At 31.6% G+C, this 26,922-nt stretch overlaps 3 protein-coding genes and 1 long non-coding RNA gene across 5 annotated transcripts; 2 read left to right on the plus strand and 2 right to left on the minus strand.

The window, feature by feature from the left end:
- Nucleotides 1–339: 339 nt before the first annotated feature.
- LOC108332927 (rac-like GTP-binding protein ARAC8) lies at nucleotides 340–3,462 on the minus strand. Of its 2 annotated transcripts, XM_017568236.2 has the most exons (8): nucleotides 3,111–3,461; nucleotides 2,743–2,830; nucleotides 2,328–2,437; nucleotides 2,006–2,069; nucleotides 1,742–1,806; nucleotides 1,597–1,662; nucleotides 1,048–1,142; nucleotides 340–682 (listed from the first exon to the last, which is right to left on the minus strand). In XM_017568236.2, the coding sequence occupies exons 1-8, from the start codon at nucleotides 3,213–3,215 to the stop codon at nucleotides 643–645; spliced, it is 633 nt and encodes a 210-aa protein (XP_017423725.1). In that variant the 5' UTR covers nucleotides 3,216–3,461; the 3' UTR covers nucleotides 340–642. The 2 variants fall into 2 exon arrangements, with proteins under 2 accessions (XP_017423725.1, XP_017423718.1); XM_017568229.2 differs by lacking the exon at nucleotides 340–682 and having other exon boundaries at nucleotides 710–1,142; nucleotides 3,111–3,462.
- A 7,323-nt stretch (nucleotides 3,463–10,785) lies between these two features.
- LOC108346314 (protease Do-like 9) lies at nucleotides 10,786–16,773 on the plus strand. The gene is made up of 9 exons (XM_017585403.2): nucleotides 10,786–11,588; nucleotides 12,500–12,699; nucleotides 13,043–13,223; nucleotides 13,346–13,537; nucleotides 14,220–14,452; nucleotides 15,802–15,903; nucleotides 15,987–16,037; nucleotides 16,139–16,243; nucleotides 16,332–16,773. The coding sequence occupies exons 1-9, from the start codon at nucleotides 10,952–10,954 to the stop codon at nucleotides 16,428–16,430; spliced, it is 1,800 nt and encodes a 599-aa protein (XP_017440892.1). The 5' UTR covers nucleotides 10,786–10,951; the 3' UTR covers nucleotides 16,431–16,773.
- Nucleotides 16,774–18,796: 2,023 nt separating this feature from the next.
- Nucleotides 18,797–21,164, minus strand: LOC108335453 (WAT1-related protein At5g40240). The gene is made up of 7 exons (XM_017571477.1): nucleotides 20,828–21,164; nucleotides 20,685–20,747; nucleotides 20,487–20,603; nucleotides 19,832–20,072; nucleotides 19,563–19,721; nucleotides 19,296–19,447; nucleotides 18,797–19,134 (listed from the first exon to the last, which is right to left on the minus strand). The coding sequence occupies exons 1-7, from the start codon at nucleotides 21,016–21,018 to the stop codon at nucleotides 18,990–18,992; spliced, it is 1,068 nt and encodes a 355-aa protein (XP_017426966.1). The 5' UTR covers nucleotides 21,019–21,164; the 3' UTR covers nucleotides 18,797–18,989.
- Nucleotides 21,165–24,285: 3,121 nt separating this feature from the next.
- LOC108341167 (uncharacterized) lies at nucleotides 24,286–26,597 on the plus strand. Its single transcript, XR_001833288.1, has 3 exons — nucleotides 24,286–24,498; nucleotides 24,647–24,709; nucleotides 26,402–26,597. It is a non-coding gene; the product is annotated as an uncharacterized LOC108341167 (long non-coding RNA).
- Nucleotides 26,598–26,922: the final 325 nt, after the last annotated feature.

Below are 26,922 nucleotides of genomic sequence, written 5' to 3' on the forward strand. Positions count from 1 at the left end.
TTTTCTAATTTATGGTTGCACGTCTTTACATGTCCATTTCACCAATTAAATTAATGAATATGATTAATTAAGTAATATTCACGTACTTTAATTCTTTATAACGAATAAAAGAGGAACAAATTAAAAACACGAGAGAAATAAAAGTATCGGACGAAAAAAATACATATTTAAAAGAGATAAAGTTATCTCATTTTAATAATTATAGTAATTGGTTATAAAATATATCCATTCCATTTACCATTTTATAATTTTTTCACAATTTTTTTCAAAAATAAATTCTAAAAAAAGTTATATAATTCTTTTTTTCGACAGATTAACTTGGCTATAATTCTTTCATTTTATAATATACATTTTACTATTTCAAACCTCCGTTTCAATTCAATTCGTGTTTAATTTTTGGGCCCCCAAGCTTACATGAATCAGATCCGAATAAAATATTTTTGCGTTTTGGGCTTCAATAAGCTAAACTTGCGTGACCTAGATGGACTTGAAATTATGTTTGGAGGTGTTCACTAAAAGTAAGAAATAAATTTGAAATTTCTTCTGATTCATCTATACAAGAAATTTGCACCAAAAGCTTAGTATTTCCTCCACTCATAACAGACCTTCTCCTTCCCAAGAAAACTCTTTGGATCAAATCTCTCATTTAAAACGAACTAAACTCCTTCCACACATCACATTTCTGCAATTTCATTGAGATGATCAAATGAAGCATCATAATACAATAACAGCAACAATAATATACAACAAATAAATCTCTTACAATCAATGCATTATTTTTATTTGGACCAAAGAAAACATTGATATACTTTTTTTAACATAAATTTGTAGCAAAATAATTAATGTTTCATTGAAAATTAAACATATAAGTAATTCTTTTAATGTTTTTTTATTAGAACGTTCAGTTGAATACCTTGTGAAGTTACATCACATGTATTGAAAATTTTGACAGTGAACAGTGCTAAACATTAATGATCTATATCCCTTTTCACAAGAAAGAAAGTTTGACGTGCAGGAGTTATTATGATATGAAAAAAGTCTACTAACAGAAGACACCCTCGACGTGGTTTTTTCTTCTTCTCTTGTTTTTGTGGAGGCTTGATGACCACCTTGATAGCTGCATCAAAAACTGACTTCACGTTCTGCAATTAATTGCATTGACAATGGGGTCATTTGCAGAAGAATTTCAGAAATAACAGTCACTATTATTTATCTGCAAAAGTGGCAAACATTGTTTTCTGAAGCATGGCTTTATTATTGCAGATATTTCAATTCCAAACCTATCATTAGGGTCGGTTCCTTCTTTCGCATATTCTCTTCAGAGAACTAAATTTCCTTAGAGTTTAGAAATCAAAGGACAACTGATACTACGGTCCCATAACATAATTGACTTAACTTTTTCCACACACAACAACTAAGCTTTCTCACCAGCCACCTCAGCCAAATGGATCATTGCCATTATCGATCTTTCCCAAGAATCAAATTTTTTAATTCATTAATACTATGATTAAAGTTATCTAAAAGAAATGCTGCCACAGGCTTGCATTTCCCACTACAATGATCAAGTATTGTACCTAACTGATAGAATAAACATACCTGCTGAGTTTTTGAGCTGCACTCAATATAATATGTAGCTCCTACTAGTTTACGCAATTCCTCACCCTGATAAAAAAAAACCAACAGTTTCAATCAACACTGTCTATTGAATTTTTTAGGTGGCTGATAGAGTAAGAAATTGTACTTGCTCAGAAGTCACAGCCACCAGGCCAGGATGCTCAGCCAAATAGTGCTTATCTTCTCGGAGATCTTCAAGATTACCATAAATACAGCATTATATGCAGAATCTATATAGATGGGTTGTGGTTGAACAGATAAAATCTTAACAGCATTAAGCAAAGGAGGCCTTATGAACAAAATGGGCATCACAAAAAAAAAAAAAACTGAAAATAGATGATAGAATGTATATGATGGAGACAGATTGCAAGACCAGTTTTTTGAGACTTACCCAATTTGGTGCCAACTAGCACCACTGGGATGCCAGGAGCAAAATGCTGCAGTTCAGGAACCCACTGAAATGTGTATATATAAATTAGAAAATGCAAGAGAAACCAGTAATATTGTTAATTTCTTATTAGCCTGCATGAATTTTGTGATATGAAATTTATATTATAGTACTTTTGTTAAAACTTAAACTTAATTATTAAGTAGAAGTGTTTTTGTAGCGTTATGAATACTTTATTAATACCATTCAACTACAATTTAATCCCGTTGAATAACCAATCCAGTTTCAAGAAGCAATGAATAACATAGCTGAGAACCTATAATACCTTCTTCAACACATTTTCGTAGCTTGCATGACTAACTAAAGAGAAAGCCAGGACAAAGACATCTGCCCCCCTGTAGCTCAAAGGCCTCAGCCTGTTGTAATCCTCTTGACCTAATGACACATTGGATATCACAAAATTCATGCAGGCTAATAAGAAATTAAATTGCATAAACTGAAAAATAAAATTTAAATTTAACTTAATCTTATAAAATAGAGTTAAGAAAGTGAAACTTGTTCAAACTTGTATAATGTAAATTGATTTTATCTGGTATGCTCTAAGGTCAGAAAAACCAGTCTTGTTCATCAATGCAACATTGAATAGTCACGGGTAACTACTCTCATCTCTTACACTCCTAACCACTCTACATATAAAATGTATATGATATACAAAAATTGACAAGTCTGTGTAAACATACCTGCAGTATCCCAGAGGCCTAAATTGACAGTTGTGCCTTCAACAACCACATTTGCACTGAAATTATCAAACACTGTTGGAACATAGTCCTGATAATAGCCAAACATCCCCCAATCAAATATACAAACCATAGGGGGCAAAAGGAAAAAATTAGACACCAAAAACTAAAGGCAGAGAAATTCAACTGAAACAAGATATTAAGGAACAACCCACATGAAAAAGTTTAGTCCTTTCAAAGAGAACTAGAGAATTCCCTTCTCCCCCAACCAGAATGCATGAAAATGAGAGACATTGATTTCATGAAATATAATATTGATATCATCAAGAAGCATAACTGTAGCTAAAAGATAGCCAGCAAAGAGTTGATACCGTGGGGAATTTGTTGCTTGTATAGCAAATGAGCATGCTAGTTTTGCCTACAGCTCCATCCCCAACTGTGACACACTTGATGAACCTCGAAGCTGTTGCTGCCATTGAACTCGAATTGGTGCCAACACCCCAACAACAGAACAACAGCAACAAGTTCTCAGAAAAGGTGTGTTTTGGTTGAATTTAAGTGATTGGTTGGGAGAGAGAGAAGGAGAGTGAGTGAATGTGTGTGTATGTGGCGGCACTTCACATGATTCTGCTGTCCCTTTCTTTTCTGAAACAGCTTGTACAATCTTTGATGTTCGGTTGCCTTATTTTTCGGCTTTGGGGAAATTAAATTCGACAGTTAAACCATGAAGATGACATAATGTATCATAAAGATAAATGTGTGAATGTAGCATTTTAATTTTAAATAATGAGTTTGTTACCCACTCTTTGATCACGTGGAGAGATTCATTTCAATTCTTTTTATTAGGGTGAAGGTGGTTAGGTGCATTTATAAGTTATAGCTAACAACCATGGTGGTCACCATTACCATGTCTGTGCTGTATCCATCATCGTCGTGGGGACTAATATCAGTAAGTACTACTAACTTTTTTATTTATATTCTCAAATTTTGATTTGTTACAAACGAAACACATGTCTCAAATCTCACGTAACATTTACTGTTACGTACTGTATTGCTCAAAAAGGGGTAGCAACAGCAGCAATAGAATCTAAGCATTTTTAGCAATGTTCTGGTTCATAAAGAAACGCATATTTGTTATATATGATTCTTTAGTTTAATCGTTGGATTCATTAATCGAATATTTATGATTAGAGAAATTAGTCTCTTAATTTATTTTAGACTTTTTTCTTTGTTTTTCAAATTTGACTGGACTCTTGTTATTTTAATGTACTGCTGAAGTTGTTCAGTGAGTTTTTATTACCCACATTGAATGAATTTTTCTACCATAAAATGTAGGTATTGTCTTTTGGTATCATTGTTCTCATTTTCTATTGGTATTATTTCTCATTAAAGAAAACTGGTTGGAATGTGGGCAATGATCATTACTATTTGGTCACTTTTGAAAAAGAAATCTTTTTTGTAATAGTATTTCATCAATGTTATATGAATAAGAGAATTCACACATTAGTGATAGATTCTATTTTATCATATAGAATCCATAGAACGTAAAAGATAAAAGAAAAGAGTCAATGTTTCGTAAGATGAGCAGAGGAAAGGGTTGTGGAATTGTGGTAGCTTTATGGTGAGAAAAGGATGAGGGGCTACACATTATTAGTGACATTAACAGGTTGGTGGTGTGATTAAGTAAACATTAAGCAACATGAATAATAAAAGGGGATCCCACAAATGGATCAAGGAACACGCTATGCACACAATCTTCTTTTCTCTTTTACCCTCTCTTTTTTTAACTCCAAATACTGTTAGATGCTTCGTTCTATTGAAGCATTTTATGATGCTTATGTTTGAATACTAGCAATAATGAGCATTCCCAACTGCATTGGTAGCAAAAGATAAAATGAAATAGAAGAATAATAAAGTGGAGATGTTTTTTTATCATTTAAGTATTTAAAATAAAATGGAATGGATTAGATTCTATTTTCCATTTCATAGGTAAAGTACTCCTTTTTTCACCTCTAATTTAAAAGTAAGATATGAGTGGTCTTTATTTTTCTTATCAAATGTAAAAATATCCATAAACAGTGAATTAATGACATGTTTTATTTGATTCCATTGGAATTTTTCGTTATAAAATTAGAAAAATCAATGTGTTCTATATATATACACAAAGTGTCACATACAAATCATAAAATAATGAGTTAGAAACAGATTATGGAATCGTTACCATAATTTATTTTAAAAAATTTATGAAAATTATAAAATAAAACATGATTTACGAAAATCAAATTTTTGGTTCAAAAATCAATTATGCATAGAGAATGTATTAGCACTCTATCATGTTTGTCCAAAGGTAATATCTTTAATTAAATATACAAATTTGATATGGTTTTTAGAATATTTAATTTCTCCGAAAATAACACTCTAAAAAAATAAAAATATTTTTTTGTTTTTTGAGATCCGACAAGAATTAACCTTCTTTTGTATGTATTCTTCTCTAAAATGAGAAATTAAGGTTACATAATTCTTATAATTATTTAAAAATGATTTAATTTTTTTGGAGTTAACCCGATAAGAACTGACTATATTCCTACGTATCTCTAATCACGATGGAGATTATGTAGTTCTTAAATAAAATATTGTTCGTTGAAAATGTTTATAGTTTTTAAAGATTTTTGTATTTTTTTTTGTTAATTGACATTTGGCATTGATGAAAAGATTAAGGGCAAGCAAATGAAGAAAGTTTTGGGTGGATTAATGGTGAAAGGGGTCATTAAAATGGGTTGTTTTCCAAGCTTAATATATATAAAAGGGTATGAAAATGAGATGTGGTGAGTGTTAAAACGTGTTGGACTTGGTTCAAAGGAAAGTAAAAATGAGAATGGTGGAGTGTAGATAGTAAAAACAACTTGGGAGTTGAAAAAAAAAAGGTAAAAAAGAGAAAGTAAAGGATGAAGGTTTCAAAATGAAAAAAGAAGTTGAAAGCAAATATATATATTTTATATTTTTTGAGAGTTGAGAAAAAAAAACATAGTCTCGCTCTTTTCTTTTATTTTTCTTCTCTTTTTTTCTTCTTTATTTCTTTTCTATTTTTTCTTTTCTTTTTTTAATAAAAAAATATACTTAAGTTTTCACCAAAAATATTTTTAATTAACCCAATTAAAATTATAAAAAATAAAAAATTACTTATCCATCTATTTTTCAGGCATTTATTTCTTGAAATCAAATTTTATTCATTTGAACGAAATTGGATATTTACAAAGAGTGGCGTAAGTGGGTGAAAGGAATAATGTGTTTTTAAAGCGAGAAATGAATAGTTATATAATCAAACAGATTCTATTAGCATGTATTGTTTTTAATAATGTGGAATAAGATCTTATAACTTTTTGGTTTAATACATTGTTTGGTCTCTACTTTTAGGAGTTTGGTTTAAAGTAATCATATCTTTTAAAAAAGTTTAGTAAGATCCCATATTTCGTTAAAAAATATCAATTCGGTCCTTCCTGCTCACGTCGCTAAAAACATAATGGTGCAAATGCCACATCACCATCTCTAGACAAACCCTAATTTATCTCTAAGAAACCCTAGCCGCCGCACCATCCAGCGTCGTCACCGCCATCCTCGCCGGCAGTCGTCCTCTCCAACACATCACACGCCACCACTAAAGCGTTTTCTCCCTTCTTTTGCACCTCCATTACCTTCGCATCTCATCTTCGTTCTCACGCCACCACCTAACGCGATCCCTTGCTATGCCGCGACCACCAATCTTCACCATTTTCACTCTCGCACTAGCCAAATCATCGTCGCGCCAGCAGCACTGTCGTCCAATTTCCACCACAGAATCGTCCACCACTAACCACCAACCAAATCGCCAGTTGCTGCAGATCGCGAATCGCCACTCTTCTCCACCACTAATCGCGCCGCTGCTTGCCTCCACCTGCAACCACAATCAGACCTGCAAGCAAACCGTGGAGACCTAGGGTTTCTCGCGTTCTCGTCGCATAGCTTTGGTGGTGGCGTGTGTTGCGTTGGAGAGGACGACTACCGGCGAGGATGGCGGTGACGGCGCTGGATGATGCGGCGGCTAGGGTTTCTTGGAGAGAAATTGGGGTTTGTCTAGAGATGGTGATGATGACGTGACAGAGACTTTTTTTTTAAATTAAAAAATCATTTAAGTCCACCTATTAATGCGTGTCACGTACTTATGAGATGCCACGATAATATTTGTACCGTTATGTTTTTAACGGCGTGAGCGGAAAGGACCGATTGAACATTTTTTAATAAAATGTGGAGGCTTATTGAACTTTTTTAAAAGGTATGATTATTTTGAACCAAACCCCTTAAAATAGAACCAAATGATGTATTAAACTTAACTTTTTTATAAGAGATGTTATAGTTGCCTCTTCATAAAAAACTAAGAGATGTTTTTTGGATAATGCGTTACTTCTGTTTGTCGACTGGATAGCTGAGTTCCATTCTCATCAACCATTGTGTCCAATCCCTGAACAAAGCAGGTAAGAAAAGATATATGTAACATACTAAATTACAGGATCACATATCACAAAATATCTTTGAAATAGTAGAAATGAAATGGCTAGAATCTAAAATCTGAGACAGCTTGTCAATGATTTTAGCAACATTGGCAGTTCAACATTGAATTTAGCATCTCGATAAAGGGAAAAGCCATAATTTATTTCCCATTTATTATCCAAATCCTAAGTGCAAAAGCCCCCCTTGTAGGATTTTGATGTAGCAACATAGCTCAGGTAAAAATTATAGATTATCAGAACTTTACTACTAACCCATTTAAAACAAAAATACAGGTTAGGAAGTTTTCAAAATCTCATAAGTCACTCAACACTGTCCAAAACATGGTAATATATAAAAAAAGACCATGACTAATAAAGACAAAATTAACATCCTCCAACTTGTTGGGCTAGTTTCATGTCTATTTTCAAAAGTTTCCATGATTTTAAAGAAACTTTACACAAATAATCTACAATTCTAAACTTGTAAGAACATGGTACTAACAACAAATCAATCCAATACAGAAGTGTAAAATTTAGTCAAAAGAAGGATAAACGACGCATTAAAGAAAAATTAAACTCTTCGAAAACATAAGGTTTACCAAATATGAATACCCAAACCTTAAATATTTGAAACAATGTCATGTTGATCGATTTTGATTGCAGCCTTTGTTCATTGAACAATTCATACAAACATGTAATCCAAAGTGAAAGACGAAAAACGTGAAATGCAGAGATGAAATTGGAGATTCTTAATCGTGCAAAACCTGAGACAATAATTAAAGAGGAAGAGAGAAAAGGAAACCGTCGAAGAAATAAAAAACAGAGAATCATTTTCATAAGGATGAATGTGGACCATTTTTCAAGAAAGAAGAGAAAAAAAAAGAGAGAAAGAAAGTCTTCTTGAACAGAGATCAAAGAGGAGACACAATACAATGTATCTCAAATAGAAGACATAGGCGATAATGTTAAGTATATTGTATGATTAATTGGTTTATGCTATAGATTGAACGATACACTTTCTCATACCAATTTTATTTGTGATCCTAAAGTTGAGAGATGAAACCTTACGTATCACCACTTGGATTATAATTAGCTCGCAATTAATTAAAAAATTATTTCAAAATTTATAAATATAAATATAAGATAAAAATATAGGTGATTGTACTTAATACAACATTAATATCTGAATCTTTAATGACTTTAGTATTGAAGTAATTTTTACATGTAACACTCAATGAATGATCTTATTTAAACAGCTTAAAATATAACATTATTCCCATATTATTAGGAAAGTTTAAATCTATGAAATGATAAACCTAATTTCAAATTATGAGAGAAGAAAGTGTAAACATATATAACCATAAGAAAAATCCATTTGTTAATACTCATGGAAAAACCACATTTTTGTCAATGAGGACACCACATGTTTGTTTATGAAGTAGTCACATCCCTCCTTTTCTTTCATACATAATTAAACTTGTTTATATTTTTTGTTTGATTATTTTTAAAGGCTAAAATCTCTTTTCATCCTATTATTTGTTTGAATTATTCAATTAAGTTCTTGATTTTTATTTGGTTCGATCAAGTAATTGTATTTTTAAAAATAATCCAATCAGGTTAAGTTGTTAAGTTGGAGTTAAAGTCATATCCATATATACCACATATCAATTCATAGTATTTTTAATTTTTAATTTTATTTTTTAAACTCTTTTTGCCCTATATCATGTCATTGTCGTGTCACATGACACTGATAGTAACGATGTCAATGTCCTAAGAGTTTCTTGTATCTAATTTAGTTCATATATTTAAAATTTTGATTTAATTGAATCTCAATTTTTTTTAAAGACAGAACAATGTTGTTTGTCTCTAAAAATAAGACCAAATTAGTAATTAATATATTTATATGTGAAAATAAATTTTTAAATTTATACATCAAATCATTCTACCTAAATATTAAAATTAATTTTATTTTCAATTTAAATTAAAAATACTTATTTTAAACTTATAATATTTTTTAAAATTATACTATATATAGCAAAAGACCCATTGATCATACCAATCAAGGTATGTAGTTTTAGTATACTTAAAACTAGACAACATGGACTGAATCTCATAAATTGGATACCAAATGATAGTATATCTAATGGTCTTTTGAAGATATGTCATGGATGGACTTAGCCAAAGTTAGATCTTACTCAACAAGTAAGTGTGCCATTATGCTTTAGGGTTGATGGACCCATATGAGTTGTGACCTATTTGAATGAACTCATGTTCAACGAGGTCAATATTATAAATAGCACATGAATGATAATTTATAATTCACTTTTTGCATTAATTGAGATTTGAGTAAAGAGTTTTGACTAAGTTCTGACTTAAGCGTTGAAGAATCTTTTACAGGTATTCTTCCAGGAGTAAAACATTATCGAAAATTGATGAAAGAATAATATTTGTGCATGATGTGTTCGATCCCAAAAGAACATAAATTATTAAAGATCTAAATGTAAAATAACATTTGTAATTTTAAATTTTAATATTTGAAATAATTTAAAAAGATGTGTTTTCCTTTGTTAACTTATTTATAAATTTAGTGTGATTAATACACTTACATCTTTTAACTTAATATATTTTTCATCTTCGATAATTTATTTATAAATTTATTGTGATACCAAATATAAAAATTTAAAAACTACAATTGTTTACTTTTACATTTTAATATTTTTAAAAAATTATAAATTTGAAATAATAATTTATTATTAAAATTAAAAACGTAAAAAATAAAATTAATTTAAATATTTCAGTGAAGTGATTTGATGTATAAATTAAAAAAAATAATATATAAATTATAATTAAACTTAATTATTAATTTTATCTCATTTTAAAGATTAACAACATGTTCCATTTAAATAAAATGAAAAACTGAGTTAGAATTTCAAATAGACAACAAAATTGAATATAAACATAAATCGTTAAACATTTCAATTAACACATTTTTTTTTATTGAAAAAGTAAAATCTTCGGACACGAACTTAATATAAATACATTAGATAATATGACTTATTCAAATTCATATTTTTTTAAAAGTGATCCATTTTAATAAATCTGAAAGTATATTGAATAAAAAAACCTAGTATAACTATTCATAATTTATTCAATTTATTCTTAAATTTATATTCTTTATTTAATTTGTTTTTATATAACTAAAAATTTATGTTTTTAAACTTTTAATTTTTTGTCAAATTGTACAATAATTCTGTTTGAATCCATTGAAAAAGACTAATTTAATATTTTAAAATAAGAAAACTAAATAAATAATTTAAACCTAAAATTAACTATTTAAAAGTCATTAATTATAATATTTAATCGGCATAAATTATAATTATAAAAATGTATTAAAAAATATCTAAAAAAACATCAGAAGTTTTATACATTTATAAATTAATTTATTTACTGTGACATGTAATACAGAAAATCCTAAATAGTAGAGTTTCAAAAGAAACAAGAAGGAAAACTAAATAGTAAATTAGTATGAAAAGTGGGAAGACCCGCATAAAACGAAGTTCTGTTTGATTTGGATTCCCTCCTCCGCCTTCATTTTGTTGCTTCTGCTTTCTTTCTTCTTCCTTCTGCTCAGCACAAATTCACGCTTTCCCAATCTCAAATAACAGTAACAAACACTTCCCAAATACGAGATGGGAGGTAACAAACGTAAGAGACCACACAAATCCAAAACCTCCGCCCCGGAAACCCTAGACCACCCCACCCCCGCTCCCTCCCCTGCCCCCGTCACCGCCACTGCCACCGCCGTTGCCGCTCCTAACTCTGCCGCCAACACTGCCTCAATGGAGGACGTCTTTTCCGTTAGCAATGTCGAGCTCATCGACAACACCGTCTCTCCCCGCGTTCGCCGCCACCGTGGCCGCCCCAAGAAGGTCCCCGTCCACTCCGACAAACCCCTATCTCTTGCGACGGGGCGCCGCCTTTCCCGTCCACTCGACAAAGGCGACGGAGACTTCTCGGTTCCCGGCGACGCTGGGATGTCCACCTTGGTGGCGATGGAGGTGGACAAGGGGTGGGAGGCGCGGGTGTTGCCGGCTATGGACTCCGTGGTGAAGGTGTTTTGTGTCCACACGGAACCGAATTTCTCGCTGCCGTGGCAGCGGAAGAGACAGTACAGCTCGAGTAGTAGCGGGTTTGTGATTGGCGGGAGAAGGGTTCTGACGAATGCGCATTCGGTGGAACACTACACACAGGTCAAGCTCAAGAAGCGTGGCTCTGATACCAAGTACTTGGCCACTGTGCTTGCCATTGGAACCGAATGTGACATTGGTAACTAACTCCTTACCTCTCACTCTCCTTGTTAACTTGTTTCATTTATCTATTATTTGCCTTTGCAGTATTTTTTTATGGATGCCAAATTGGAACTCGTATTTACGTTAGACAGAAGAAAAAGTTGTCTTTGTGATTCGCGATACTTGGTTCTCTTCTTGTATGAGCATAGAGAATAGTAGTTTTTCGGAAGTTGGCATTCAATGGAGCAAACTGAATCATCTTTACTTCCAGCAGTGCTATTTGATTGAAAGGATTGAGTTTGAAAAAGGACCAGTAGTGTATTTTTAACCTACCGGGAAGGAGGTAGAGAAGTTGCTGGAGGAGAGAACAAAATCATTTAGCTTCTGGATTTAATTGTAATCTTATTTACTTTTAATGGGATAAAAAGAGGAACTGGAGGAGTGGAATCATTAGACCATAACTAATGAGGATTGAGTCATGATTGCCTCCAAAAGAGGGTGCATATGAAATTAAAAATAAAAGAGAATCATAAGACAATAGCAGTGAATAAGTGAAGGGAGCCTACATATATTTGTTACTGCACATGCTTATTATATGAATGAGATTAAAGTAATGTATATAAATATATTTTATTTGCACAATGACTTCATTAAGGATCAATAAATTGGGATTCGATATTTGAAAATGATTTGTTGATATTCTAAGTTATTTTGTGAAATATGAAGAATAAGTTGTGTCAACCTTTCTCATTAAGTGCTTTTGGTTGTGTTAGCTCATAATGGGTGTTTGCTAACACATTAGGAATCTATGTTAACTGTAAAATAACGTTAAAATCAATGCAAAGGCAACTATCTGTTGCCCCAGGGTCTCTAAAATATTACATATGAGGCTTTTGGTTATACATTCGAACATAGTTCAAATTGATATATTTAATTTTACACTTGCAGCCATGCTTACAGTGGATGATGATGAGTTCTGGCAAGGGATGTCACCTGTAGAGTTTGGGGAGTTGCCTGCACTTCAAGATGCGGTAACTGTTGTGGGCTACCCAATTGGTGGAGATACTATCTCGGTGACCAGTGGTGTTGTATCACGCATTGAGATTCTATCTTATGTTCATGGTTCTACAGAGCTTTTAGGTTTACAGGTTAGGTTGAAATTATTAGTCTTCATCTTTATCATTTAATGTCTGTTTGGAAGAGCTTGTGGGGGGGCTTATTTCAGCTTATGAAAATAGCCTAAGATTCCCAGGAGCTCATTTTACCTAAGCTCAATAAGTTTCTTGTTATAGCTTATAAGAAGAAGCTCTTTTTAGCTTATTCCAAAGAGTTCCGTACTTTCATAGTCAAATTTATTGAATTAGCCCTCATGTGATTGGAGCTCACTAAATAAGCATTTAATCAAGTTGTATAACCCAAAATCCAAATTTACCTTTAGTTATGATTCATTACATGTATCCTGATTTCCCCTCGTTAAGGTTTCTTTTGCAGATAGATGCTGCTATAAATTCTGGCAATTCTGGAGGACCTGCATTTAATGATAAAGGAAACTGTGTGGGGATTGCATTTCAGTCCCTTAAGCACGAAGATGCGGAGAATATAGGTTATGTCATTCCAACACCAGTTATCATGCATTTCATCCGGGATTACGAGAAGAATGGAGGCTACACTGGTAATATGGTAGCTACAAACTAAGATATAGATTTCAATTTTAAAAGATGTTACCTGTGTGCTAATTTTTTCAAGATTTGAATCTTTATATGCTGAGATGGTTCTTTCTCATTCTGTTGTAAGGGTTCCCTATTCTAGGGGTTGAGTGGCAGAAAATGGAAAACCCTGATCTGCGAATGGCAACAGGCATGAGACCTGACCAGAAAGGTGTGCGCATCAGAAGAATTGATCCTACTGCTCCAGAATCCAAGGTTTTGAAGCCATCAGATGTTATCCTTAGTTTTGATGGGATTGATATTGCCAATGATGGAACAGGTGAGTGGTCATTTTTCAGTTTCTTTATGAATTATGTGCAGTATGTAGTTTATATTTGTTTATTAAAAACTAAAAAAAAAATCTTGAATGGAGCTATCATTTCTTATTTGATGGCAACTCTAATAGATGAAGGTAGTTATATTAAACATATGACCTCTTTTAGAACAATGACAACATTAGTTAAATTAAAGATGTCGCACTCAGCTCTCAGCATGCTACCAAATTTGTGTCTTTTACATAAACTGTTGGTTTTATGACAAAATGTGCGTTGGTAAAAGAACTTAACTCCTAGGACCCTTTTTTAAGGAATGTCAAAACTCAATATTGGATAGAACTGATGGAGTGTATTTCTCTCCAGATCTGTCTACCTTTTCCATTTGGATTAGGTTTTGTGGTTAAGGTTTTGTGTTACTAATTTCAATTTAGATAAGACAAGTAGAAACAAAACTTTGCCATCTCTGTTAGTCATAGTACATTACTGTATGAATTCTAGATCTTTTGTCATAAAGTAACTGCCTATATTGGTTTGCTGTTTTTTCTGTATTTGTTTATTGTTTTAATTAGCAATAATTTTGGCTTAATATAATAATCCATCTTCCTGTGGCCAATATATAATATATCAAAGATTTGAGTTTAACAGTTCATAATGTTGTAAAGTCTTGGTCGTGGGTGTTCTTTTCAGTTCCATTTCGACATGGAGAGCGCATTGGCTTCAGTTATCTCATCTCACAGAAATATACCGGGGATAATGCAGCAATTAAAGTACTGCGAAATGCAAACATCTTAAAATTTGACATTAAACTTGAGACTCACAGAAGGCTTATTCCATCACATAGCAAGGGCAAGCCTCCCTCGTATTATATAATTGCTGGATTTGTTTTTACAACTGTTTCGGTTCCATATCTTCGTTCTGAGGTCAGTGGTTAATCCAGTATCCGTATGCTTTTAATATATCAGCTATTGGGTGTCTTGGGTGATTCCTTTTGTTTTAGCATTTTTTAATTGATATGGATGCTCTTGCAAAGTTTCTTCTTCCAAGTGAAGGCTTAGTACGTTTGCGAACTCGACAAACTTAACCTGATCTGGTATTTGAACTTGTGGCATATCCATGCCCAAGTGGAAAATATTCATTATTGCTGCATGAAACACTGTATCATGATTCATGAGAACATTGAGTTACTTAGAAATTAAAATTATTTAATATCTATAAAAATGTTATGCAGAATAATTTGGATTTTGTAGAAATATATAAAAAAAATATCATGCCATGTTATAGTTTCTGTGCAAGGAATGTCGGGCTGTCGAACTGGTCATTGTGTTTATTGCAATAGAAAGTTGTCATTATTTTGGTAATATTGACATGTAGGATTTTGAAATTATATGTATATAGGTAGAGCTGTCAAAACGGGTAATTCGGCTCGACCTGGCCCGGCCCATCACGGGTTGGTCACTTAGTGAGTCAACCCAATCCGACTCACTTATTAGCGAGCTGAAAAAATTCGAACCCGGCTCGATCCACCACGGGTTGGTGGGTTAAACGGGTTGGCTCACTGACTCATTTAATTATAAGTTTTTTTTTAAATAAAAAAAAAATATTATTTTTTAATTCAAATCTAAATAAATATCACTCTAAAACGATGTTAAACTCCAAAGACAATTCAAAATAAAAAAAAGTATCATACAATCCAAGCGTAATTCAAAAACATGTACAAAAGGCGAACAAATAAGTTTTTAATATTGTTAATTTTTGTCTCACTTGTCCATTTATAATATTAGAGTCTTAAATAGATAAATCTATAATATTTTTCTCTCTTGAAACATCTTCTTTATCACTATCTACAATATAAAAAAAATGCTAACTAATAATATTGAAACACAAAATAATAAATAATTAAATTAAATTAGGTGGGTTGGTGAGCCAACCCGGCTCACCACGGATTCAATCCGGTGAGCCGGGTTCTAAGTAAGCCGGGTTGAAAACTAGCCCGCATAAAAAAATTACATTTTTTTCAAATCCAACCCGGCTCAAACCCGTGGTGAGCCAGGTTGGCTAGCAGGTTACAACCCATTTTGACAACACTTTATATAGGTTTCACTCTAAAGTTTCATTACATGAGAGTGCATATAGCAACTTGTACCTTTTTTTTTTTTAATTTACTTCACTTTTGGCACTGACTAGTAAATTCATTTATTCACCTTGCATTTGCTAACTTTCTTGTGGATGGAGCCATTCCTTTACAACCCATTTTATCTTCTATGAGCAGTATGGAAAAGATTATGAATATGAAGCTCCAGTCAAGCTTTTGGATAAATTGCTGCATTCAATGCCACAATCACCAGATGAACAACTTGTTGTGGTCTCTCAGGTATGTTTTCTGTCTGTCTTTTCCTTATGCTGTTTCTCCTAAGGATCTTATGAAAGTGAGATTATCTCTTTGACACTTTGAAGGTGCTCGTGGCTGATATCAACATTGGATATGAAGATATTGTTAACATCCAGGTGGCTAATGGTTATGTTCCATTTTTTGCTTTCCTTGCTAACAGCTATATTGGCTTAACCACTCAATTGTTTACCGCTTTTTATTCTGTATATCTATGAAGGTCCTTGGTTTCAATGGTAAACCAGTGAAAAACCTGAAGAGCCTGGCCACTATGGTAGAGAGCTGCAATGATGAATATCTAAAATTCGATCTAGATTATGATCAGGTTCCCTAGCCATCCTTCCCCGTTTTATGTGTTTGTGTGAAAATGGAAGTAGCTTTATAACTAAACTAAGTAATCGTCTTGAATGCAGATAGTGGTCCTTCGCACAAAGACTGCAAAAGCAACTACCCTTGATATTCTTGCAACACACTGTATTCCATCAGCGATGTCTGATGATCTTAAGTCATGATCTGGATCACAATGTGGTAGATTATGCATCACTATCTCAAGTTATTATTTAACCGGGTAACAATGATGCAGATACGTAGGCTTGACATAAATGGTAGTGGGAGTAATGTTTTGTTCAATTGCTAATACTTGTCGTGATCCTCGTGGTTCCGCATTTTGAAAGGGGATGAGAGATAGAGTAAGCAGGATTTACATTAAAATTCATTATCTTCTTATACATTACCTTTTCTCAAATTTTGAGGGAAATTAGAGAGATGTAAAGAGTCATTAATTTCACCAGTGTGACATATACCAGAGAAGGCAACGCAAAATAGAAACTAAATATTAGCGGCGAAGGTTCAAAACCATATAGTGCATGTTTGGTTTTTCTTCATTTGAAAGTTTATCCACATCCTGAGAATAAAATATTTTAGCTTCTGCATCTTATATATTATCTTGATTTATGTAAAATCCATGGGAATTTTGGCTGTACAAATCATATTAAAAGAAGGGAAATGCAAAGCTGATGTACTGCTGCAAAGATCACGTTAGACACTATTAAACAGACAAACAGAAAATTGAGTTAGAATGTCAAAGTAAATTTCTGGATTGGTTAGACATGTATCTTAAGAAAAAAATTTCTATTCGTGAGTCACTAATTTAGATATTGCAATGGAATGAATTTTTAAAAGTATTGAATCTCAAAATACCCATACCAATGTATAAGAATGTTTGTTTATTAATTTCCGTTTAAAATATAAATAGTTTTATTTTCATTTTAATTAAAATAAAAAATAGTAAAAGATAAAGAGATAACATAAAATCATATGATTAAGAGATAATTTTTTTTAATTAGAAAACTTTAAATTTTGATTCACTAGTATAATGTTATTTTTTAATAGTCATCTTAATTATAATATATTACATTTTATATTACAAGTATTAAAAATTATAAAAAACTTAAGGTATTTTAGATTTATCTTAAAAGATGTATGTCAAACAAAGTTTTAATGAAGTATAACATATATAAGACAGTTTACCGAATATTGTTTCTAGGATGAGAGGTGAACGACTTGAATTGGATTTTTGAAAAATGATCTTGAAGAAGAGCACACAAAATATTTTATTTGTTTTAGATACTAAAAATCTGGTATATGTTAGCTTTGCACCAAACTGTCAGCATTTATATTTGGAAGATATAGCAAGAATCTAGTTGATTATTGAAAAGTTATGAAGAAGGAAATGTGATATCTTTAATAAATAAATTTTTTTATGCTCATATAGTGATAGTTTGGAGGTTATATGTTTCTTTCATTCAGACTTAGTTAGCTACACTGAGACAAGAAGATCTACAATTGATAATGTTTTATAATAGCTTATGAAATTATAACCAAAAAATTTAAACACTGATTGTTATTTTCATTCGAGTTCGTATTTTGGTTTGAAGTTATCTTATTATGTTTATGATTAAAAAGTTTTATATCTAGTTTTAGAGTCGTTAGTTCGTTAAAATTTCATCATCATTATACTTACTTTTATTTTTAAACTTTTTATTTAATTTTATGTTTTTTCATTTATTTATGCACATATTTGTTTATTTTGAAAAAATGCATTTAATTGAAATGGATTAATTAGAGCTAAGAGTTTATGATGAGATATATTGAGACATACAAATTAAATTTTATGAGATATATTGAGACATGCAGAATAATACTCATTATTATTAGAGGAACTGATACATAGAAAATATTATTTATTATTAGAAGAAAAATCACTATGTTCATATATTTAGTTTCTTCAGTTATTTTTTTTTCTTCACATGATTATCACGATTGTGATCCATTTATCAATGCTAACTCTATATTATCAAAGTAATGTTACCAATTATTATGTGTCATGAATTTCACATCAGTTTCAACTTTAAAAACTCTATGATAGATAAAAGTCTATAAATTGGATGCATCTTCTATGTTAAGCCTACTCTCTTCTTCAGCATACAATACCATTGTGTATCGAGAACAAGATTGAAAGAAGAGACTGGCTGAAGGTACATTCTTTTGCTTATGCACTTTAAATGATATGAATATGTTTGGTTGTAATTACTAGTCATTTTAGGTCATTACTGCTATGTTCTTCAAATTTTGCATCATGATCTCAAAGTCATTATATGCATAGAATCAGGTAACAATGATGTAAATGCGTTGGCTTGACTTTTAACTTTCAGTTAGATTGTTTCCTTAAGTTTTACTGCTAGGTATATTTCATTCAAGTTGTAATGACTCTCATGGTTCCTCATTTTGAAAGGACGAAAAATTGGTATGCAAGATTTATCTTATTCTTAGTTATCTTTGAAACACTGTCCTGTTTTAATTTATGAAGGAACAGATCAAATGTAAAGAGTTTTTATTACTTTCACCAATGCAATATACACCAGAGCAGTCAATGCAGAAAATAACTATATATATTGGTTGGTGAAGAACTCTGCTGAAAGACAAAGATTCTTTCACCACACCCGTTTATGTTGAATCCATCTATGAAGGTAAACTAATATACACGAGTAAATGGTTATGCTAAAACACTTCTAAGTTATTGTCTCCAGTAGAGGACTAGCTTCAGAAGATGGCAATGATTGTCCATCAACTTGGAGGCCTTTTGCGTTTTCCTCTTTGGATTGTGCCCACAATACTGTGTAAAATCCGATGCCTATTATCACAGCGCCTAGGACACTAAAAGAAGGGAAACACACAAAACAAATTCAACATAGAAATAGTACTGTCAGCAAAGCAAATTTTACACATGCAATTACTGTGGATAGTTTGACATTTATGAATAAGGTCCCGTCGAGATGGAATAACATAGCAAAGAAAATTTTGGAAATGAGAGTAACCTGCCGATATGAAGCGTTTCACCAAGGAAGATAACACTCGAAAAGGCAGCAATGGCAATCCCCACAGGCTTGAACAAACTAACAAAAACAGGTCCTTTCCTTTTTATGCACCAAGTCATTACTGAAAAAGACACCACACTTCCGATAATAGCCTGCAATATTGTTTTCCACACAGGACGAATGAGCTTAGCAATAAACCCGCAATGGTTTGCAACTTGTTTCTGTGTGTTTGATTTCTTAGTTTTTGGGTTGTTTTTACGTGCTTACTGAATATAATATAGAGATGAGCTCAATGTCGGTGCTCATTTTCCAGTCATTTGAATCCCTGACTACAATGATAGACAGTATTGCACTTTGGATAGTTCCAAACAGGCAATAGAAGGCTAATATGGTTGACTGTGATGAATATCCTTTAAGAATTGCTGCCTGCAAACAAGCTCAACCAAATCAGATCCATCACTAAAAACAATTGGATACCTTTGCACCAATTCAGCTTAGTGATGTAAATATCTAACCAAACTAGGCCTCGATCTCACCTGTGTAATATTCCAGAGTGCAAGAGAGACAGAAGCAGTGGCAAAGAAGGCACCCCCAATTGCCCAGTTACTTGTTTGAGCCAACAAAGATGACAAAGGTTGCGATGGAGAGAGTTGAATTCGAGAGCTGGTGATGGGAATGCCCTTGTAAAGGGTCACCAGTAATGCTCCAGAGATGGATAGCACTGTTCCTGTGACCTTGATCTGGCTTATTGAGCTTCCAATATTCAACTTCTCCATCCTAGAATAAGCCAGTAAAATAATCCAATATGCTTTCACTATCTTAGTTCCAGTTGTAATGTTGAGTGCAACAACTAAAAACTAACAACATATATTTAATAAACTCGAGCTACAAATACAATTATAAACAATGTCTTGCTATGCATTCTGTTCTGGAAAACACCTCATCAATATTGTTTTAGTCTAACACTCGTACAATCTTTAAATCTTAATCTCTACACCTAAAAACCACTCACTGTAATATCTCTTTGTACAACTTTTAATCCGTTTAGGTCCTTACAATTTTGGATTTCTGGGAATACAATGGATTAAAAAAAAAATGTTCCGTAGGAATTAAACTAAAAAGATATAGAAAATGCATAAAATCTGATTAAATCTTGTTAGTATTATTATATAAATAAAAGTAAAAGAGTACCCGAAGATGACAGCTAGCACAAAAGTGATAGCTGGAGTCAAATTGTTCATGGCGGATCCAAGAGTGGGAGAGCTGTAGTCAATGGCGGTGAAAACACAATTCTGCATAACAGTTATGCTGCACACCTCCCATAAACAACATGCTTACATTTTTGTCATGCGATAAAGTTTCCTTGTAAAAGAACATATACATACATACCCAAGAGTGCCTAGGAGGAAGAACTTGCAGAGAAGAGCGAACGAAAGCGGTGCTCTTGTGGTTCTGCAAAGTTGAAAAGTTGAAGGTTAAGGTGGTGTTAGTGATTTGAAAAAGTGCATGATGAGACTGTAAGTTGAAGGTACCTGTTGATGAGGAAAGAGACAGGGAGGAGAATGAGAGTAGCAAGGGCGTTGGAGTAGACAACAAAGACGAAATGGTTCATTCCTCTTTCCATGGCTGCTTTACCTAAAGTAGAGAGACCCACGTCAAGGCACTCTACCATGATCATGGCTGCAAATGGAGTCCATTGCAACAATCTTCCTCCAACTCCCATTTCACCCTTTTCAGTTTCTGGCCATAAATGTTGTCTTTTTATTGAATCATTTCCCTACCACACCACCATTATTGCCACAAACCAGTATTTTCTCTCTCCAATTTCTCTGAGAGATGTCCAGTAAAAGGAACAGACTCTTTGATAGAAAAAAAAATAGTAAAAGGTTAGGGAAGAGATTCAATATATTTTTATCTTTATCTTAATTTTATAAATAAATAAATATAATTTTTTTAAATATTTTTCTCAATAATATTAAAATAAAAATATGATACAACCAATTCAAATATTAATATAAAACGTATTTGATTTAAAAAAAAATTAAAATATCTGAGAAAATTTTAACTTTTCATAAAAAGTTTACATAAAAACATATTAAAAAATGTAAAAGACAATAAAATGACAAATTATCAACAATCAGCCACCCTTCAACTATATTCTATTACATTTCACTTACTCAATTTAAATTTTTATGTCAATTCATTCATTTATAATAAAGTTGAATGCCAAATTAATGATTTTAAATTTGTTACATTATATTTTAATCATAAAGGTGCGATTTTAATTTCTTTTATTTGACACTTATGATATGGTCACCCTTCTAAATAATTATTTAATCATAAAGATGTAATATTTTCATGAATACATTTTGTTTCTTTTATGACATGGTCACCATTCTAAATAATTATTCCTCTCTGTTTCCTAAATGTCTGCTACGTATTATTTCTCCTCAGTATACCAATCACCATGATTTATTATTTAACTTTCATCATTATCTTTTCAAGTTTTTATTTATTAAAAAATACATAGATACAGGGGTGTTTCTTTTTTCTAATACCTATTATATAAGTTAATGATGAATAATAACTACCATAACTTTACTAACGTGTTATGTGTGTTAAACAACTCTAAGTAAAATAAAAACAAAAATAAACCGTGGCCACTAGATTCTTAGTTGGATGTCTGCATCTAAAAATAGTGTATATAATTAGTCAGTATCACCTAATTTAATATGGTGAAAAAATAATTACATTGATAACTATATATATATATATATATATATATATATATATATATATATATTGTTAATTAATTAATGATAATATATTACTATAAGATTTATGACAACATTTTGTAATTGTGCAGGAAGCATTTAAATCCTAATAAGAATATAAAACAAATGTGAAGATGTAATATTTTTTAAAATAATAATTACAATTAAATTTGTATGAGTTCATATAAATATTAATTTTCGGATCAGATCTGCATTTTTATACATAAGATTCATTCATCATTTATTTTAATTCTCAAATTTATAATTTCTTTTTTGTTTCTATATTATAAAATAAAACTTATTTTAATATTTTTATTGATATTAAATGTTGAAATGAATGATATTTAGTAATGTTTTAAAACTTTTTTTAATCATACACGACTAAAATATCAAATTTCAAATAATATGTATTTAAAATTTCTAGTTTCTCTTTGTAATGTTTTCATTGTACAAAATATTATTGGTTATATTTTTCAGAATTTTTTCTCACAAGATAATTAGTTGATCATTGAATATCACAATTATCTAACTCTTAATTTTAGTATATCTATTGAGGTGTGAAATTATTTTAACAAAATCATATAAAAAGTATTTATCATTTTTATTAACCTATAAATTTAAAAGTAGATATCAATTAGAAAGTACTATTATTTTACCACTAAAAAGATTATTAGAATGAACTTAAATCGATTATCTACCAAATCAATCAATGAATAGTTTAAATTGTAGACAAACAAAGTAGGAGGGAAGGGTAGATTTATGCAAGTCTTCTAGTTGGTGGTTTCATGAAAATATCTAAAATTTTATAGCTTTTTTCTTTTTGTTGTCTCAATTATTATGTGTTCAAGTAAAACCACAAATTCAAGAGAGGTGGGTATAAAGTATTTTTCTTGCAAGGTTATAGGGGAAGAAAAAAACAGTTATAATAGATAAGACATTGGTTAATTAATGTATGAAATAAACTAATAAAGTATATTTTTTTTTCCAAATTTTTAGAGGTACAAACTTACCATTTTCTCTAGTTAAAAAATATACAATAATATTTCTTCCTTTAAAAATTCAATATATTTTCATTTTAAACTTATCTACTGACTTTAACTAAAACAGCATTTCAAATATGTTCTTTATACAATCATCAGTTACATTATTCTCTTTCAACATAAATATATTAAACTCCATTTTACACAATAAAATTTGGTAGAATTTGTCCATCCCGTTTAACTTAACAAATTGATATACTAAAGGATAAAAGGCACATTAATTCGTTTTTTAATTAAGATTAATTTAAGATATTAAATTTTTATATTGTATTATTTTAAAATTATAAATATGTAATAATATTATAATTTAAATTATTAATATTCATAAATTTTAATTATTAATTATAATAGATTAATTTAATAATTAAATATAATAATTATTTTAATTTATTCAATTAAAAATTTAAATAATATTTACGTAATTAAATATGTTTAGAAGATATTTATATTATTAAAAAAATATTTTTAAAATATATAATAAATTTTAAAAATAAAAAAGATAAAATAAAAGTGTACAAATTAACCTACCAATCCATCAGTAGTTTAAAAAATTACATATATATATATATATATATATATATATATATATATATATATATATATATATATATATATATATATATATATGTGTGTGTTTTTTCACTAATTTTTCATCATAATAATAAATATCATTGCTTAAAACAAAATATTTGTTTAAAATCACTATTATTATTGGTTTTAAGTATCTCTTATTATATAGTGTAGGTCTTCGGTCAAATAAAAAGCAGCAATTAACCAATGTAAAAAATGAGAGGTTGATTGGTCCCCAAAAAATAATAATCGAAATTAACTAGTTTAAAAGTGATTTAGTGTAAGTCAATTATATAATAATATTAATGTATAATTTAGCAGTAATTAGATTTGTAGTAATTAAAAATCTATAATAAATAATACAAATTCAAAAATTCAAGTATTCATTATAACATTTAATATATTTTATATTTGAATATTTATTGACTTAAGTATTACAGTGTGTTTTATAAATATATGTAAACGGTTTAGGGATGGAATTTTCACTTTTGGATTATTAAAAAATTAAAATGATTTGAAAACTGAAACATGAAAAAAAAATTAGAGGACACACATGTATATATTATACACATGTTTTCACTGGGACCTGAAAATGCAACTAAAGAATTCAGACTTTTAAATTATAAACTTATTTTTTATTATCTTGGTTCATTAGCCACCTTTTCCATCTTTCTTTAGACTCAGTTTTCCTTCTTTTTCCTCTGCCTTCTTTTTAACCCTCACACTCACTAACTCAGTGCATGTCTGTTTAGATGGTGACTAAGTGTCCGCAGCGGAGAGGGCTTTGTTTTGAACCGATTATTTCTTTCATTTGGACCGGTAAGTAGTTCTCCCTTTTTCCTTCTCTGTTTTGGAACCTAGGGCATGCTATTCTACTGATTTCATGCAACTAGAAACCTTCTCCTTCAATTTCTTGTCAAAACTTAGCTCTAAAGAGTTGTTCTATCACCCATTGGGTGGTTTGTAGGGTATTATGCATTTTGCTGAGAGAGGTTCTGTGGAGTTGATTGTTGTACTGTGAGAACCCTAGGTAAGGGGAGCTAGTTATCATTTTTGAATTTATTTTGTTGGAATCTGTTTTATAAATGGGTATACATGTTGACTGCTGAACTGATGTGTTGTTGGATTGTATTTTATATTTTAAGCATGTTGGATGTTATGAACTGAGATATGTGGTTAATGAGACTGTAGTGGTTTGTTTGGGAATCGTTTTGGATGAACGAAAGGACTATAAATAGAACATGTAGGAAGGGGATGGGGTGAGATTTCTGCTTAGTGTCAATTTGGTAAACAGGTTCAACAGTTAGGCAGAAGGTTTAGGTTAGTTCAAGGGAAGTGAGGTATTGAAATTGGGCATTTGGGGTCTAGAGCACAATAGGACAGTTTGGACAACTTAGATGGGTTAAATGTAACTTGTTAAGCACATAAGGAAGGTCTAAAACATGTTAAAAACAGTAGAATGGATCTTAGGTCATTAGGTTGTTGATTTAGATGTTTTAGAGACTGGAGTGAGTTTTGATCACTTGAAAATCATTAGAGGGATGTTAGAAATCACATAAACAGGCTTAACTGGGACATAATAACGATCTAGAGGTCTTAGAAAATGGGAAAGAGGACTAGAATTGGTCTAGAGGGTGCAAGTGGGCATAATCTGCAGAATTTGGCGTTCTGCAGATTATGCAGACTCGCTATGCGAGCTGTCTCGCATAGTGAGACCCTGTAGAGGGTGCTTACTGTCTGAGTCATTCGCTGTGCGAGCTGGTGCGTTGTGCGAATGACCAGAGGGTGTTGCTCTCTATTTGTGGATTCGCTTGGCGAATCCTGACGCTATGTGACTGGTGGTGGTTTGAAACCACTGCCCCTTTTAATTCAAAGAGCGAATGGGGCGCAAGGTGAGAAGGTTGGGATGGTTGGTCTCTGTCTTGACTCTCGCTGTGCGACTTGGTAGCGCTATGCGAGAGACTTAATGTCTGTCACTTATGCGAAGTAATTCGCAAGGCGAGTGTGGTGCGCTATGCGAGCCACTTTAGTTTCGCTATGCGAAACAATGTGTGCGATGCGAGAAGACCTGAGTTTAGTGTTTAATTTCCTTTTGTTTTATAATTAATTAAGTGGTTGTTACACTGTTTGTGAAGCATGTTCTAATATCCATGGCCTTATCTTATGGAGCTTAAATGAGTATGTCTATGCTAATTAAAAGTATATGAGTTGTAAAGGAAAGTGGTATGATCTCAAGGTTACGGGTATAAGTTTCAAAGTTTAGAATCTCTTGGTGAGATTCTTAGTGTTTAGAATGAGAGTAGGAGCTCAGTCTTGGGGGTCATCCTGAAATTCCAATTGTTTTCCTTCTCACGTAGAGAGGATTGCACCATGTGGTGAGGAGTAGCAGGAGGTCTTAGTCTTGGGGGCTTCCAGTATGCCTCAAGGCCCGGAACAGGCTAACCTTGTGAGTGTGGTAGGGTAGGGAACCCAAGTTTCATAAGCCACCACGAGTGCAAGACCCGCCATAGCTCGACTATCATTCTAAAGTCTGGACGAGTCAAGTCTAGAACATAACATGTTAGGATGCGTGTTTATCTTGCTTGATTGAAGTTAACTCTTGCATGCACATATTTTTATAATGTATACTTCTTATATAATTAGCTCACCCTTGCTTGTTTGTGTTCGTACTATGTTTGTGTGTGTTTCTTCTTGTGATGATCATCCACTTGGATGGGAGCAGATGTCGAGGAGGTTCCCCTGGAACAGGCATTGGAGGAAGATGACGTTGAACCATAGTTTCATTAGGATTTCCTTATTTTAACTTATGTATTTTGAAAAACTTTAATATGTAGAACCCATGATATGTTGGAAGACTTAGTACTTCAAGCTTTGACTTTTATAACTTGATGACGTCTTTATTATATATGCACGCCGCTTTGGAGTCACATTCACTAATATTTTATAATAACAATAATTATTGTTACTAAAACAATATTTACTTAATTGTTTACTTTAAGTGTCTTAAATATATGTTATTAAAGATAATTTTACATTTTCTTTTCATTTGCAAGCACAGAGTATAATTTATCCAATACAAAATATTGTGTGGAAAAACTAATCAGATCATTGATAATGGTTAGAGTATTTAGTAAATTAAAGATAACTACCTAAACTAAAGTTATTTTATACTCTTTTAGTTGAAAATATATTTTAAAAACATTTTAGAAGTTTGTTTAATGGAATGACGATTAAATGAATAAA

This window comes from Vigna angularis, chromosome 1 (genome assembly GCF_016808095.1).
Source record: "Vigna angularis cultivar LongXiaoDou No.4 chromosome 1, ASM1680809v1, whole genome shotgun sequence".
Lineage (NCBI taxonomy): Eukaryota > Viridiplantae > Streptophyta > Magnoliopsida > Fabales > Fabaceae > Vigna > Vigna angularis.